The following is a 15,801-nucleotide window of genomic DNA, read 5'->3' on the forward strand; positions in this document are numbered from 1 at the left end:
AATTTTTTTGCCTTCTACTGTGAAACTCTACATTAGATCAGAACTCCATCTAATGTGTTAAATTTCTGCTACATAAATGCCTCCTTTATACATCCGCCTCTTTAATATCCATGGCATAAAGTCTTTTGAATACAAATCCATCTTTTCAGCCTCAAATGAGACACTTTTTCCCACCTTTTTTCCCTGCACTTATACACGCTCTATTTCAGTACTTCTCTACTGCCTCCTTAACTCTGCCACTTATTATCTAGTGATTCTCTTTTGTCTCCTCTCTACCCTGCAAAAGCAAAAGGCAAGAGGAAGATCAGGACTTGATATCCGAACTCTAGATATTGCTTTCAGTCACTGCAGAATTTCCTAGGTTTCTGTGATTTCCTCCACTACTGGAGGAACTTCGTTCAGGCAGTAACACATAGCGTGTGACCTGGTTTGGGATGCCCCTTGCCTCCCTGGTGCTTCATCAGACAGCTCATTGCAAACAAGAAATTCTGCAGTCAGTGGGGTTTGTTATCTTGGTGTGAATCTCTGAAGGTGTCAGCCCTTGAAAAGGACAGGAGTCCATTCCCCTTCTGATGAACTGCTCACCCACCTCTAAAACATGATCTGTCCCAACAACAATAAATCATGTCTTAGAATGTCCTTTCTACATGCTGTCCTGAGTAATATGTTGAGTAATGTAATGTAGACCACTGCCATAGACAAGTGTTTGTGGAGTTTCCTACCAGCATTTCCATGTAGCTGAGTTCATCCATTCTGATAACAAAACACTGTATCACACAACCAACACCGCTAGTCCAGAGAAAGGGATGAGATTTTCTGGCTTAGGAGAAAGAAAAAAAAAAAGCTCACCTAAGTTTTTTGGAGTTTTGATTTTTTTTTTTCCTTTTTCTTTTTTTTATTTGAGGACCTTGTTTTTCTTATTTTTGTGGATTCAGTTAGTGTATGTATTTATGAGACTTGTACTTCTGAGTCACTCCCTGGTGCAGAGTATGTGCATAGAAGTATAACCCACTGTTACTTTTATTGAAGTAGGCTGTACTCATTGTGACTGTGTTAGAGTAATCTTCAAACTGGAGACTGAATTGCTACAGAATTCACTAAAAGTACTCAAAGATTTTAATGGAGTCTCAGGTAGACTAATACATATTTCCTTTCTTATCTCTTCATTCCTGAAGTGGAAAGAAAAGATTAAAGCCTCACCCTCCGCTTGCCAACCTCATCCAAAATACTGTCTTAAGACGTGCGGAGAGAACTGTGAGAGCCAGAAGGCGCCACTCAAAATCATCTGCATTAATACTCACTTCTACATAGTAGCTGGGAGCTGCTGGGGTTAGTATTCAGTAGAAGACACATCTGCCCAATTTTAGATCTTCACCCATTTTGCGCTATTGAGGTGAGGTTAGAGAAGGAAAGATATCAGATACAGGTACCTCTGTGAGGCTGTTTGTACAAGAAGTTGTTTAAACTAAACTTAGTGAAAGCTGGTAAATTATGCTTGCAAACCGCTGTTCTTAAATGATTTTCAATACCTATATTTGCTTTGAAAAAGAATAAGGGAGTGATTTAGACTCTCTTCAAGTACAAATGTGTTTAAACCCACATTAGTAAAGAGATGAGAATGAATTTAGTACAGGATCTACTACAGTACTTTGATTTAGCACAGGTCGAAGTATGATCTAGTATAGATTAAAGTAGGATCTAGTATAGGTCGAGGTCTGGTATACACTAAGATTACCTGGAATGAAGGATTAGGCTAAAGAATAATGCTACCCTACTTTATTTCTGCTTTCTGTGATGTTTGTGATTTTTCCTGATATTTGATCCAAGAGGGGCACTGAAATACATGTTGGTTTCACCTTTCGATGGGACACCATAGGAAAGGGCTGCCCTATGCCATGTCTGTCTTCTAAGGTGTTCTAAATTCTGGATGCAGCCTTCAGGATCCCTAGTCCCTGTGGACCTTTCTCTGTTGATAGAAGAAAGGAGATGTAGGGTGGACTGTCTGAAATTCTGCTTTCAGCAGTATTGCACAATCGTTTGGTAATAAACACTGTACTGTGATCTGGTAACAAACAGTTGAGAATAAGCATTGCTGAAAGCAAAAGCAGTGCTGCGTAATTAAAGGTCTTGCCAGAAATCTCAATAATATGGATTCCATTATATGTTCCTCCACATTTTCATGTAGTCATGAGCAGGCTGTTTATTTTCATCTTGTCTTCATTTCCCCATCTTTCACATATTTTGCATCCTGTCCATGTTGTGAGGAAAGAAATGTCTAATATTTTCAGAATATTAATCTTGCTTTTGGAAAAGAAGATAGATATCAATAGAAGGACCACGCCTTTGCCTTAGAAAAATGACGCAATTTCAAAGGACAGAACTTCAGAAGTCAAAAAGGCATATTGAAATTTTCAAGAAGCAACGCTGATTCAGAACATGTTCTGTTTGCAGCTGCTGGGGTGTGAAACTTCTTCCACAACGTGATAACCAGTATGAAATACTTTATTGCTCATAACAAATACAGATGGACAGATATCAGGGTGAAATGAAGGGCAGGGGCATTTGCAAACTGACAGAGAGAACCTTCTCCACTTGCTACTTGAAAATAAGCAGATCTTAATCAGCTCTTCTGCCTTTCATTATCTTCAGAAAAGCTTTAGAGTTAATATTCTCTAGCAGAAGACTAAAATGCTTTTAGGAAGTGCATGTTGTTTCATGAGACTCTTTTAAAGAGGTTGTCTAAAATGCTAATGTTTCTCTTTCCATCACGATTCATGAAGCTTGTGGCTTTCAAACTTACAATTTCAGTTTCAGTCATGGGAATTGGAATATTTCAACCCTGTCCCTTCTCAAATGTTACTAATCAAGAAATTTGTTGTTTCTAGCCTACTTGAATGGGGTATCTGAATTCCTGACCTAATAATTCACATTGGTTTGAATCAGGATTAGTTTATCTCTCTGTTACATGCAGCATCACCTGTAGCAGTGTTAGCCATGGAAAATACTCTCAAAGGGAATATATTCACACTTAACTGTAAAAAGGAAAAACAGGATATGAAGGTGCCTCTGAAATGTGAGTGGAAAGAGAATGCTGTGCATTCACCCACAAGTGATGGGGTTACCTAAATCCACGTAATAGATCAATGAGCCTACTGGTCAAACAGGCATGGCATCAAAAGTCTACTTTGACATCTTAATTCCTGCAGAACAAGCAGTATAATGCTTTCCTTACTTGCATCGTGCAGCTACATTCCTAAAGGTCTGGGTTACAAAGGAGAGGAGTGGATGGAGGCACGCCCATGCTTGGGCCTGCAAGCAGAGCCACTACTTGCCTGCTCCATACTCTCAGGGACCCAACAACAGGTATAAGGCTCTGGAAGAGGAATGTCTATCTGTGGGTGGTAACAGCCCACTGACACCGGAGGAACCGACAAAATCAAAATCAGAACAGCCTTATTCCGGTATCAGGACTACATCTACAAAGAGGAGAAGGGTATTAGTTGTAGGTGATTCCTCCCAGCAGGGAACTGAACCGACTTTGAGAAGTCTGCTGCCTCCCTGGGGCTCATCTGAAGGACACTGCCAAGAAACTGCCTTGCCTGTACAACCAGCAGATCATTACACATCACTCCTTCTCCATGTGGGGAGTGATGAAGTAGCAATACTTAGTTCAAGGGCTATCAGAAAGGACTTCAGAGCTTTAGGATGTCTGATAAAGAAGTCAAGGGTACAGGTCATCTTCTTGTCTCTGCTTCCTGTAATGGGTAAGAACTGAAAGAAATGGGAGGATACATTATATAAATACTTGGCTTTGTGGCTTGTACTACTGCCACAATTTTTTTTCTTTTGAAAACAGGATAGCCTACATGGCACTGGGCAGTCATGGGTTTCACCTCTTTCAAAGGTAGAAGAGGGTCCTTAGTGAAAAGACACCAGGGCTCATTGGCAGATTTTAAACTAGGTTTGAAGGGGGAGGGAGATAAGTGATCTTGTCCATGATAAGATGTGGGATGGCATAGCTAAGTTAAGGGACAGGGTCCTAGTGAGGGTCCTCAACCTGCTGGCAACACTGAAGCATATTTGAAATCTTACGACTATAAGCCAGGGACCTCTGAGACGATATGAGAAGGCAACAGGGAAACTGAAGGGAAATACTTCAAAGGAATTAAGGAATTATCCTCTAAGAAGGTTACAAGACCAGCTGGACCTGTTGCACACCAACACAGGTAATCTGATTGGACATCAGGACTGTAGTGACCATGCAGTAGTAGAGTTCATACTCCTCAGGGATATGGGACAGAGACAGAATAAAATCAGGACACCAAATTTTAGGAAAGCCAACTCCAAGCTCTTCAGGGAGTTAGTGAACAAAATCTTATGGGAATCTGTCCTCAAGGACAGGGGAATGTGTAATGTATGTTTGCTATTTCAGCTTCCATTTAGCTGCATCACATGCAACAATGCATTTTTCTGGCATAATCACTCCTTCAGTTGGGTTGGGATTGTCGTGCCATCATCCTGAGATTCTGCAGTTACTCAGAGAAGTTTTCCAAGAAAGAGTGTGGGGAATCCTACATGTCATAATCTAAAAATAATTGAAGAAAAAATAAACTAAAAAATTAAAAAATCAAACCCAGAATATGTTTGAATGTCACAAAGTAGAATTACATGGCAAAGCATGACACTATTTACCACTGCAGTGTATGTAATTAGCAGAAGTCTTGTCAGCACTGATCAAACTCGGACAAAAAAGCACCAATTTTTACTGATGAGCTATTGTTTATTTATATGACATCCTCTTTTCCTAAATTAGCAGAAAGAATATACACATTGCTTCAAATACACTATACGAGTCTTTGCTTTTCTGCTATGCTTTCCTTGCCAAGAAACCATGCCATCAGAACAATAACCATAAAATTACCATTAATGTGGGTTTGTGTCCAGAGGAGATGGGCTCCTATTCCATGTCCTTCTTACTAAATTGCCTGAGGGTGCTGATCTGCTGCTGCAACAAATTGTATCCATTAAATATTTTCCCATAAAAGAACCACTTTGAATAGACTTGCTCCCCATATTGACATCAGCTTCACGCTGGCTAACAGCTGAGGAGCACCAGGAAGATGCTCTTGATAAAGTGTGGACTGCTTATGAAACCAGCTTTGCAACTCCTTCCTAGCACTGCCATTGGCAAGGGCTGCCTTCAAGGAAGAATATAACAGGACAAAAACCAAGATGGCTTTGAACGGAAAAGGAAGTTTGTATTTTATGTATTTTAAATAAACTCTAATAGATGGCCTTAAGAGGAACAGGTTTGCATATGTAACAAGCAGTGGCAATCATAAGCTGAGCCCACTGAACCTAGTGAGAAATAATATTTCTTAAAGAATTGTGACTTTTTTTTTTCATGTGTGATATTAGGTGTCAGTCAAAGAGGTTAGCTTTGTTTTTTTCAAAAGAGACTGTGAGCCCAGAATTAAGATGCTGATGGATATTGCTGCGTTTCAGTCTCCAGCAGGAAAAAAGGCCCAGTGAAACAAACCTCAAAAATCGGGTTTTCAAGTCTTGGACCCGCTGTTTGAACTATTCTGTCCATTGGTAAAACTCATGCTCATTTGACTGGGGTGGAAACCATCCCTTAGTTTGGTGGATAGTTTGTGGAGATACTTGTGATCCCTTCTGGGACTGGCTCCATCGGTCAGTCATTGGGATAGGTCTGAGGAGTTTAGTGACATCTCACGGCTGAATGAGAATATTTAAATTAAAAGCAGATTGTTAGGGTATTTGGAAGAGCGAGTGCCATTACCCAGAGTCAGCAATCACAAGTTAAAATGGATGGGCTTTGCTGAGCTGACATGGACAGCTGCGCAGCGGCTCTGAGACGTGTTTTGCTGTTATTGAAGATGACATAGAAACAGTAAACATTTTAAGTTTTTGTCTGTCTTTCAAACTGAGCTCAGGCTTTCACAGACTACAGAGCATGAAGACGCTCTGCCGACAGAAATGCTTACTAACATTTACTGCTTGCCTTAGGAAGCCTCTGAGAAATTCCCAAGGAAAAGGGACCAGCACTGCCCGTGCGGAATAGGAGTTTCTGCAGGAAATTGTTGTGGGTTTTTTTCTGTGACAGACCATTTAGAATATATTCAAATGTTTTGTGATGAGGTTTTGTTTGATTTTGGTGAGACGGTCACAAAACCTGAGACAAAAGGATGACTTTAAAATGTATATTTAAGGGCACTGGACACTGTTGGGCTGAAGGCCTGGTAATCTTTGTGTTGTCAGAGAGAGAGTCCTTGGAGAAGTCATTGACAATCGACAAGAACTCATTATAATTTCAAGGGAAAGATTGTGTTCTGCTACTCCATCTTCTGTAAGAATCACTGCAATGAATGCAGCCCTGAGTAAACTGTTTTTCACTGAATCACATCATTCTGTCTCAACACACCTACAGACCTTGCGGAGTCTCTGAACTTTGGATTAAGAGTTTGTTTTTTATCTCTGATGATGATTATTTGTTGCTGTTCATAAATTTCACTGACCCTGCACTGCTGGTATTTGCGATCTTTTTGATCCACTGTAGAAAAAAAGGCAAAAGATAACAGAAACTGAGAAACAGGGAAATACCAGCCAAGGAGAGAAGCTGCCATAGAGACTAGTGGCTGATTCATGGTTTTCAATCCCACCTCTCTCTGTCATAAGCATTCTGTTTCTTGAAAACAAGTGAAATCATTGCTACGCAAATAAAGTTTGCTTTCAGAAGGAAACAAATGTTTGGAGAGCTGACTAGGCTGGAACTTTCCCTGCACATATACTTTTGACATATCAGTGCTTAAACTTTGTGTGCATGCATGAGGAAGGACAGGGAACAGACTAATGTTAGTGAAGATGTTCCCATCTGTTCCATTATTTGAGGATGTAAAAATGCTTGTCAGCTCCCATAGGCCATTCTATTTTTGCCAGGTGGTCTCCCTGCTCAGATTTCACATCAAAAGCAGCTGTGAAGATTTTTTTCCCAGCACATGTAGAACAAGGGATCCCTCTAGTCCCATCCTTTTTTTGCAGAAGGCAAATATAGGAATGCAGCAAGGGTTTAATTTAAGGATTTCTTGCATTAGATCTTGAAGACCTTTTTCCTTTACTTCTGAAATAAGTACAGGTTAACCCCATGCAGTCGTATCTTACGTGTTTCTCTGTTCCCACTTTCAGAGCACAAAATGCTCCACTTTGGTCTCCTGCCCTCTTCCTACTCACTGTGCTCCTGCAGCACTCAAAAATGTCCTCACCAAAAATCACCTGACGAGTTCACCATCTAGATACAAGAGAGGGCAATAAAGTGCCCTGTGCCCCAGCCATGTGTCTGCATAGAATTTCTTGTCTCTGACAGCAGAGCACTGTGTGTCTCACCATCTTGAAGTTCCCGAGATTCACAGACAGCACTGCTGGGTGGCAGGGAGCTAAGCCCCATCTCACACATGGGGAACTGCATCCCAGAGGGGCTCAGTGTCTATCCCAAAATCACACATGGAATCAGAACCAAGGTGAATGTCTAGTATTGTCTGTGTGGTCACCTGCTCCCTCTCCCCAACTCAAGCTAGTGTATTAATCTATGGGTTGTCCTCCCTCTGGACCTTCCTTATGCAAACCGCCCTGTGCCAACAGACATTGAACACTCAACATTTTGGTAGCATTTTGGATTAAGACCTTTATGAAGCTCTGTTCTCAAGCATGCTGTTTTTCTGTCTTCCCCACTGCAGATCTGCGCAGGATGACAGCTGGCTTCATGGGCATGGCTGTGGCCATCATCCTCTTCGGATGGATTATCGGGGTGCTGGGGTGCTGTTGGGATCGAGGCCTTATGCAATATGTGGCGGGGCTTCTCTTCCTCATGGGAGGTAAGGATTTTGGTGTCTGAGAAGACAAATGTTGCTTTCATATGTTCCCCCTTTTCTGTGTCACTAAAAACATGTTTTCAGAATTGTTTTAAGTGGTCTGGACTTGGTTAATTCTGAGTTCCTTCTGTTGTATGTTATGAATAGCCCAACTATGGTTGCATATTTCATAAGTCAAACTGGGAAGGGCCTTTCTGGGTTAGACCAGACCACTACTGATACGATACAAGTAACACCGTCACAGAATCTCCTATCCCTTCAGCTTTCTAAGATTAATAAATTTCATAATAAAACTCTGAAGATGAGGCACATGTTATTTCCACTACTATTCTATTCCACTGTGGGAGACTTTGCTTTGGTAGCTGGAATCTGTGCCCATCATCATTTTAATATGTGTTTATTCCTGCTCAGTTATTCTTTGAGTCAAATGCAATCTTTGGTTTAAGTTCTCTGATGCTTATGAAGAGCAATGGTAAATTCTCACCTTTCCTTCTCTAAAATGAGCTTTCTACTCCTGCAGATTTCCCTCTGTAAGATCAGTTATCAATCCAGCAGCCCTTTCTGCCACCAGTTCTTGTTTGTACATGCCTCTCTCAAATACAGATGAGAAGAGTCATTCCCAAACAAGGTCTGATCAGTGCCTCGTATAGTGATGTGAAGGTTACAATGCCCTGCTGGAAGTCCCTTGCCTGAACTACTTTATAACTGTATTTGCCTTTTTCATGCTATGTCACACGAGAGACCCACAGCCATCCTTCACTTAGATAATACATCCAGGCCTTTTTCCTCCTTTGTAATTTTCTACCAATGAGCTCACAGTTTACAGCAGAGTTTCTGTTTATTAGTCCTTAGATATATGCCCTGGCACTGTGCTTTTGCACTTCTTCCCATTTTCACTACAGTAGCCCTCAAGGTTACCCAATATTTCCTGTGTAATGTTCCAGCCTTCTTTACTACAGATGCCATCCAACTTTCTGCCACCAGCAGGCTTCATAGCACGTAATTACTTTAAACGAAGGATGTGAGAGTTAAGTCCCAACCACAGTGCTGGCTGAACATCTACTGCTGAACAGTATTACTTCTGTTCTCCATTCTTTTTTCTGCTGGTGGTTTTTGCTTGTCTGGGTCCCTGCCCACTGAGCGTATCAGCATTTCAGTGCATTTGACCACTTGTTCACACTTACTGTGGTGTGGTACAGCTAAGAGTGTAAAACACAGGAAAGTGTGGGTAGTCCCAGAAGAGGAGCTAAGTGCTCAGATAATAAGCATTTATGTTCCAGTGCTGTTGGTGAGATAGATGCTAGCTGTCTTGGTGCCCACAGAAACATTTGAAGTCTGCTAGTACCCTTTGCAAACGCACACTGGTCTATATGTGGCTGCCAGTAAATGGTTTGTTGTGGGTGTTCAGCACGTTATGGGCAATGGGTCTGCCAAATTAGCTCAGTATTGCTTATGTAATTAAAAGCTTAATTTGCATGGGGGCTATGTTGCTATATTATGCACAGATATCTGTGTGATATTTAACTTACTACAGCATGACATCAGATTAAAGTGTTTGGAATACAGTAAATAAATACAACAAGCAATTTTTTTTAGAAACTAGCTAAGTCTTATTTAGCAATTGAAAATTATCAATAAATGTGGAGAATTTCTAGCAAAAAAAGTTTCTTTTGAAAGCTCATGAAAGCTTTCAGGTGAAACAAGACTGAGTGTAACCACACATAATGAGATGGGTCACTCACAACTTATAAAAATAACAGTAGTTTGGTATGCTCAAACTATATACATTTCAGTGGAGACAGGTTCAAGGTCATGCAACTGGGAACAAAAGTGTCAGTCAGCTTTGCAGAACACAAGGCTGCCTCTTGGAAAGCAACAGCTCTGAGAAGGTCTCTGGGATCATGGTTGCTGGGATCTCCAGCTGCACAGGAGCTCTCAGTGCAATGCAGCTGCTATGTGTGCCAGTTCATCCCGTAATTGTTTTGATGGGAGTATGCAATAAGAGCGTAAGGTAGGATTATCTCTGGGGAAAGCTGAACTATTTCTGAATATCCTAACCCGGTATCCTTAACAAGAAGGATGTGGAAAAGATGGAAGAGATTTGCAGAAGAGCTATAGAAATGACTGCAGGTTTGGAAAACACAAAAAACACAGTGTGCCACAAAAGCCAATTGCTTGGAAGTGTTTAACAGAAGGTTTATAATTGACTTGAACACAGTGTGGAAGTACCTGTGCAAGGAGAAACCATCTGATAGTAGCATGCTCTTTGACTGAGTAGACAAAATAATAACAAGATCCAGCAGTTGGAAGCTGAAACTAATTGAAATGAGAGACACCAGATCATTTTATCTGCCAAATTCTGTCAAGATGTGTGATATTTTTAATAAAGATGTGTTGGGAGGAGATCAAACATATTTTCTGCTCCAGCGTAGGCACGCGAATCAAAGTTTCAAAGGGTTATTATTCTCTTTGTTGCACAAGTCCATGGCAACTGCTACCCCTTTCCTGATTTCTTTTAACAGCAAATGTGCATGAAGTAACATCTACAAAATGAAGCAGTCAGTTAATAGCATACATAATTAAAGCCATCTAATCTGTTAGTCAGTAGCTATCAATGTTTTCTTGCTGCGTCACAAGTTACGTAGGTATTCTTTCTACAGCCAGTGAATATAGTTTGAACCTTTTGTTGCCAAACACTGTTTGAAGATGAATCTGTTACTTCTGTCTTGACATAAATGCTGTCAAGATGTCACCCCATCAGTCTTCAAAATGCCTCTTAGTTCTGGTTGGTTTTCTTCTGGTTCAAAAAGGGGGAAAATGCTTTGGGAGGCTTATAGTGTCTAAGCTCACCTCAGATAACAGAATTCTGTGTTATGCTGGTAGCTTTATAATCAGTCCAAAATCTGGTTTTCCCTTCCATTTGTGGTGCTGATTGTTCAGGCTATGTTTGTAGCATTTGTTTTGCATTAATTTATAGATAAACAGCTCTCCTGTAACAATTTCAGGGTTAAACATTGCTTAAGTTGTCTATGGGTTTTGAACAGGAAATCTCAGTGGAGCACTGAGAAATGTGCTGTGGTAATCTTACAAGACTAGACATGGTTTTCCTGGACCTCTGGTTCTTTAACATAGTTACTGAATGGTCTTTTTGCTAGCCCATGTGGTAATGCTTAATAAGGACTTGCTTTACTGTGCTTGAAGTAATTTCTCAAGCAAATTACTGGAATAAGTCATTTGTGAAATTCAAGGCTGTTATCTGGTATTAGCTCATCTGGAATCCAGGACATGTGAACTGTGATTTAGAGTGTATTTTACACTGTTATTCAGCATGTTTTGTAACAAGTTTAAATTATTAATAATTCATCTTTCCTTTTTAGTCCAAATGTATCTGTATCAACAACACACATTTCTTACGGCTTCTGAAGTTCTCTTGCGTAATTGTCTGTATTTATCATAGGATTTGCACTTGGATTTCTTATCTTGAACAACAACATTTACCTGACCGCAGTAGATTTTGTTTTAGGCCCTCATCTTGCACAAAGAGAGATGGACACTGCAGGTTATATGGAGCATTTCTGACCTCGTTTTGAATGATGATACTACTGCATAGTGTCCTGTACCCAGGACTGTAGCTTCATTTCAGTATTACCAGTATGATTTTATCCTACAGAAGTTTCTCTTCTGGAGTTCCTCCATTTGGAATCATGCTCTTCAGTTTCCCTAAGATTTGTTCATTTTATGCATCCTACTTGACACTGTTTAATTCTATTATAGAAGTGGGTCACACTCAAATTATATATCACTCCGAGCACATCCTCTTGCAGCTTCTCACTTGTTCTCTACATGCAAATTATTGAAAATCTGTGCACCAGTAAAAGCTCTATGCTGGGCACATCCTCCAGTAATTTTCCAATTTTATAATAGTCACTGAAACCTTAGAGGCATCTGTAACTCTGCTTTGAAATGTCATGGTCCTGTGGCAAACTTATCAAGTTTCATAAATATCAAGTACTTAGTGACAGTCTAAAAGGAGTTCACTTAAACATCTACCGAAAGAAATGCACGTATTTGGGGCCTTTTATATATTCTGCTTTGACCAAAGCATGTTTAGTTGCACTGAAACCACGCCTTTGCTTTTTGAAGCCTGAGTGTGGCTTCTTCATCAATTCCCATAAAGCAGTCCTTACAGTTTCAGACTTGGAAAAGTTCTTTTGAATGTATCCAAATCCTTGACTTCTTTGCTTACGGTGGCAAACTTGTCACTTCATTTGATTGGTGTCTTTCCTCCCCCAGTAGCAGCCAACATTATTGCCAACTTAAGGTCAATTTTTTGTTTCTCTTCCAGCCCCAAAGAGTTGAGATGCTGTGAACTGGCCCAGTGGTAACCCTATCGAAGCAAATTTCTGCATCTTCAGTGCATCCCTCCTTTCAGTACTTCATCAAGTTATTTAAGAATATTTCCTGTATCATGTTAGGCACACGGGCTATATGGGTTGCTAGTTATGGGCCTTTCCCTCATCGTCCAGCACATTCACATATAGGATCTTTTTGTTTCAGTGTCTCTTTTCCCAGTCCATTTCATTTTAGCCAGCTGTTCTGCACTAGCATGTGAGTTTCTTTATTTCTAGTTTTGAGAGCAGGGCTGATTTCATACCCAAATGTTCCAGGACCCTTTTCCTCCTCCCCAGTGCCTGACACAGGAGAAGTGGGGTGGCAGGGCAGCCCCATGGGGGCACACTCTAGCATCTCAGAGGGACTGCACCCTCCCCTGCTCAATCTGGTGCACCTCCCTGATGAGCTGCAGTCCCTGCTCCCAGCTGGAAATAAAAAATGGCACTTCTAATATTTTTTTTTCCAGTACTTGCTTCAGCATAAAATTATCCCTGACCAAATTATATCCCTGGCAAGAGCCGCATCACTTGCCTTTGTAAATGTAGTAAAGACCCACAAAGAATGACGTTTTATCAGCCTTATCAGAGCTCTGTCCTTCAGCTGCACATTCATGTGTTTTCCTTTTCTAAGTCTGTAATTTGTATTGAGAACACATTTCAGTGAAACTGTTAGGATTTTTACTGCATGCCTAACAAGGCAGCCCTTCAGGGAAAGACTTCTGAGTTGTCTTATTTTGTTCCAAATTTACTGCAAATAAATGCAATAAATCATCTCTGCACTTGTTTACTGTTCTACCCGTTCCCTTTACTCCTTCATCTGTTCTCTGCCTGTTTTGTCTTGTGACATGCACTTTATGATCGTTTTAGGGTTTTTCCCCTCTTGCTAACAGTTCCCTTAGAGAAGCATATCATTTTACCACCCTTGCAAATTTTCATTATTCTTTGCAAAGTCAAGTATGTTTCTTGCTGTAACCTTGCTTTGAGCCAATTATAAATTTTACCATTAATAATTCAGACTCTAATTAGTCTATTTGGAAATTATTCCAGCTGCTAAATGCCCTTATTCGTGTGATATAGCTTCACCATGCAGATCTGTGATAAAATGATCTGTAGTCTCACACTGTATCTCGTATCTCACCTTTGCCTAGCGACATCTTTGAGTGAGATGCTGGGCTTGAGGCATTGCCTGGGAGCCTGCAATCCCCTTTTTTACTGGCACTTGAAGGCCTGACAGTCTTGCTCTTTTGCCCTGCTATATAAAACAGCACTATGGAGTTTTTCCTCTGATTTTCCATCTAAGCACTTGCTGCAAGGAAGGCCTTGTGTCCTTCACCCCACCAGGGAAACATGCCCATCTGGGGGATTCTAGCACTGTTTGCCAGCTCCGTTTCTGCTGCTTATCTGGGTTCCTTCTGACCTGCCCAAGGCTTCTGCTGCCAGATTGCCCTTTGCAGCAGTTCCTCCTCATGAGTCTTAGGTCAGGGTTGCAACAGCTTCCAACCTTTCCTCAAAGCAGAGGTGAAAACATATTCCTTCCAGTGCTGGCTTCTGTGGCAGAGATAAGAAGGTAGGAAAGATGTGTGAGAAGGAAGAAGAAATGAAGTTATGCAGGTGTGCTGGTACAATTTAATGCTGTATTTCAGACACGCAAGAAAAGATGTTTATTAAAGAAATGAACAACCCACTTACAAATGTACAAACGCATTTATCTCACCAAGCTTTTAGATACTAATCGAGGGAGGAACAACCTTTTCCAAATCCTTGTCCTCATCTCTCCTCAGAAACGTTCCTCAAATAGTCCTTCCCTCAGTGCAGGCATAAGTCCTGCCTACAAAGTGCTTGATCAGCCCTGTACCCACACTCGTCAGTGCAGATGTGCTGCGTACATCTGCACCCTTTTGCTCCCTGCCTCTGTGCGGAGCCCTGTCTTTAAAATCCCAGTCCTGTGTGCTGTGCTTCCTCTGCCTCGCTCTGCATGTGTTAGGAGATGACAACGGAGGCATCTGTGTGTTTGCAGCCATGGATCGCTACCAGCTGTTGAGTCATTTGCGTCCCAAATTTAACTCACTGTACTTTGAAAATAGCACAGAGCGGCAGAAAATAAGAGTGTTTCTTCTACATAACCATGGTCCTGCCATCTGAAAATAATCTTTCCGCTGCTGAATAATTTAAGAAACAAAAATGTAACAATTTAATACAGCGAGTGTCAGGCAAAGCTCTGTGATTGACATCTCCTAGGCGGCTACCTTCAGAGCAGCTGCCAAGAGGAGGCAGGAAGGAGACGAGCAGAAAGAAATTCAGAGGCGTTCTTTGGACTCCATCTGGAGAGGCAGTGGGTCCAGCAGGGAGCCTAGGGTGTCTGTTTCCCACTGGTGATCCAGGTCTCTCCACATTCTTCAGGATGAGTGCTTGTGGTGACGTGATCAATCCACAACAAATCCACAGAAAAAGACTTTTTCTGTGACCATAGAATCATAGAATGCCCTGGGTTGAAAAGGACCACAATGATCATCGAGTTTCAACCTCCTTGCTATATGCAGGGCCACCAACCACCAGACCAGGCTGCCCAGAGCCACATCCAGCCTGGCCTTGAATGCCTCCAGGGATGGGGCATCCACAGCCTCCTTGGGAAACCTGTGATCTTTTTATTTTTTCTTTTCCACACATTTTTTTCACTGAAAATTGTGCTTCTTGCCCCAAAGCAATAGCCTCATATTTATGTAAAATCCTTTTTTCCCCCTCATGGAAATACAAGTGCAAATGCATGCATGTGTGAACATCTGTTTGCGTATAGAGCTTAAGCAACATCATGTGATCTTTACTTAAACAGAGGCATACAAAAAGTGGCTGGAGTCTGAGCAGTGAAGATTGGTGTAAATATCTTCTTTGCTGAGGCGTAACAGCTTTTGCCAACTGAAAAAGTATTCATAATTCAAAAGAAGTTGAAATGCTGGAAAAAGTGAGATACCAATCACATTCTAATCCTGTGGGAGACACTAAATTAATGATGACTTAAGAATTCAGCAAAACTCCTTTCAGAATGGCCTGTGAACTTGTTTCTGTGGATCAATCTCCAGATGGAGACAAAGGCTGATTTGAGAGGTCATAAACTGGATATGAACCTTTGAACCAAGCCTCAGGGAGATACGGTCAGTGTCCCTCTGCCATGCCTCCCACACCAGACACACATTTCTGCTCCTACCTGTGCTTTTGGTTAAATTGTGCACTATGTTTAAAGGGTTTTAATGTCTTGAAATGGAATGGACTTGTGTTAACGTACACCATTAATATGTTTTAAATGTTTAAACCCTTCTAGGGCTCTTGATTTTTTTTAGAACTGTCAAACACATTAGCAGGGCACTGGGGAAGGCAGAGAAAGAGACAGTGGAGGTCTTAGTGGAACCGTGATGAGACCCAGAGCCTGAAGGACCAGGCAGACTTGGTGCCTCAGTGCCCCCTCAGGTAGTAATTTAACAATGCAGAGCACCTGCATAGTGAGATAATAAGAGTTAGTCTGTTAT

The 15,801-nt window shown here is 41.2% G+C and overlaps 1 protein-coding gene across 6 annotated transcripts in view; it reads left to right on the forward strand.

Moving 5' to 3' along the window:
• TMEM178B (transmembrane protein 178B) overlaps window positions 1–15,801 on the forward strand; it is a 234,530-nt gene that overhangs the window by 184,165 nt on the left and 34,564 nt on the right. For all 6 annotated transcript variants that reach the window (XR_014884584.1, XR_014884583.1, XM_085228927.1 and 3 more), the window contains exon 3: window positions 7,755–7,892. Coding sequence is in view for 4 of the 6 variants with exons in the window: in XM_085228927.1 (XP_085085053.1) it covers window positions 7,755–7,892 (138 nt within the window). In the remaining 2 variants the exon portion in view is untranslated. The remainder of the gene's footprint in view (window positions 1–7,754; window positions 7,893–15,801) is intronic.

Source organism: Meleagris gallopavo, chromosome 1 (genome assembly GCF_905368555.1).
Source record: "Meleagris gallopavo chromosome 1, MGAL_WU_HG_1.1, whole genome shotgun sequence".
Classification (NCBI taxonomy): Eukaryota; Metazoa; Chordata; class Aves; order Galliformes; family Phasianidae; genus Meleagris; species Meleagris gallopavo.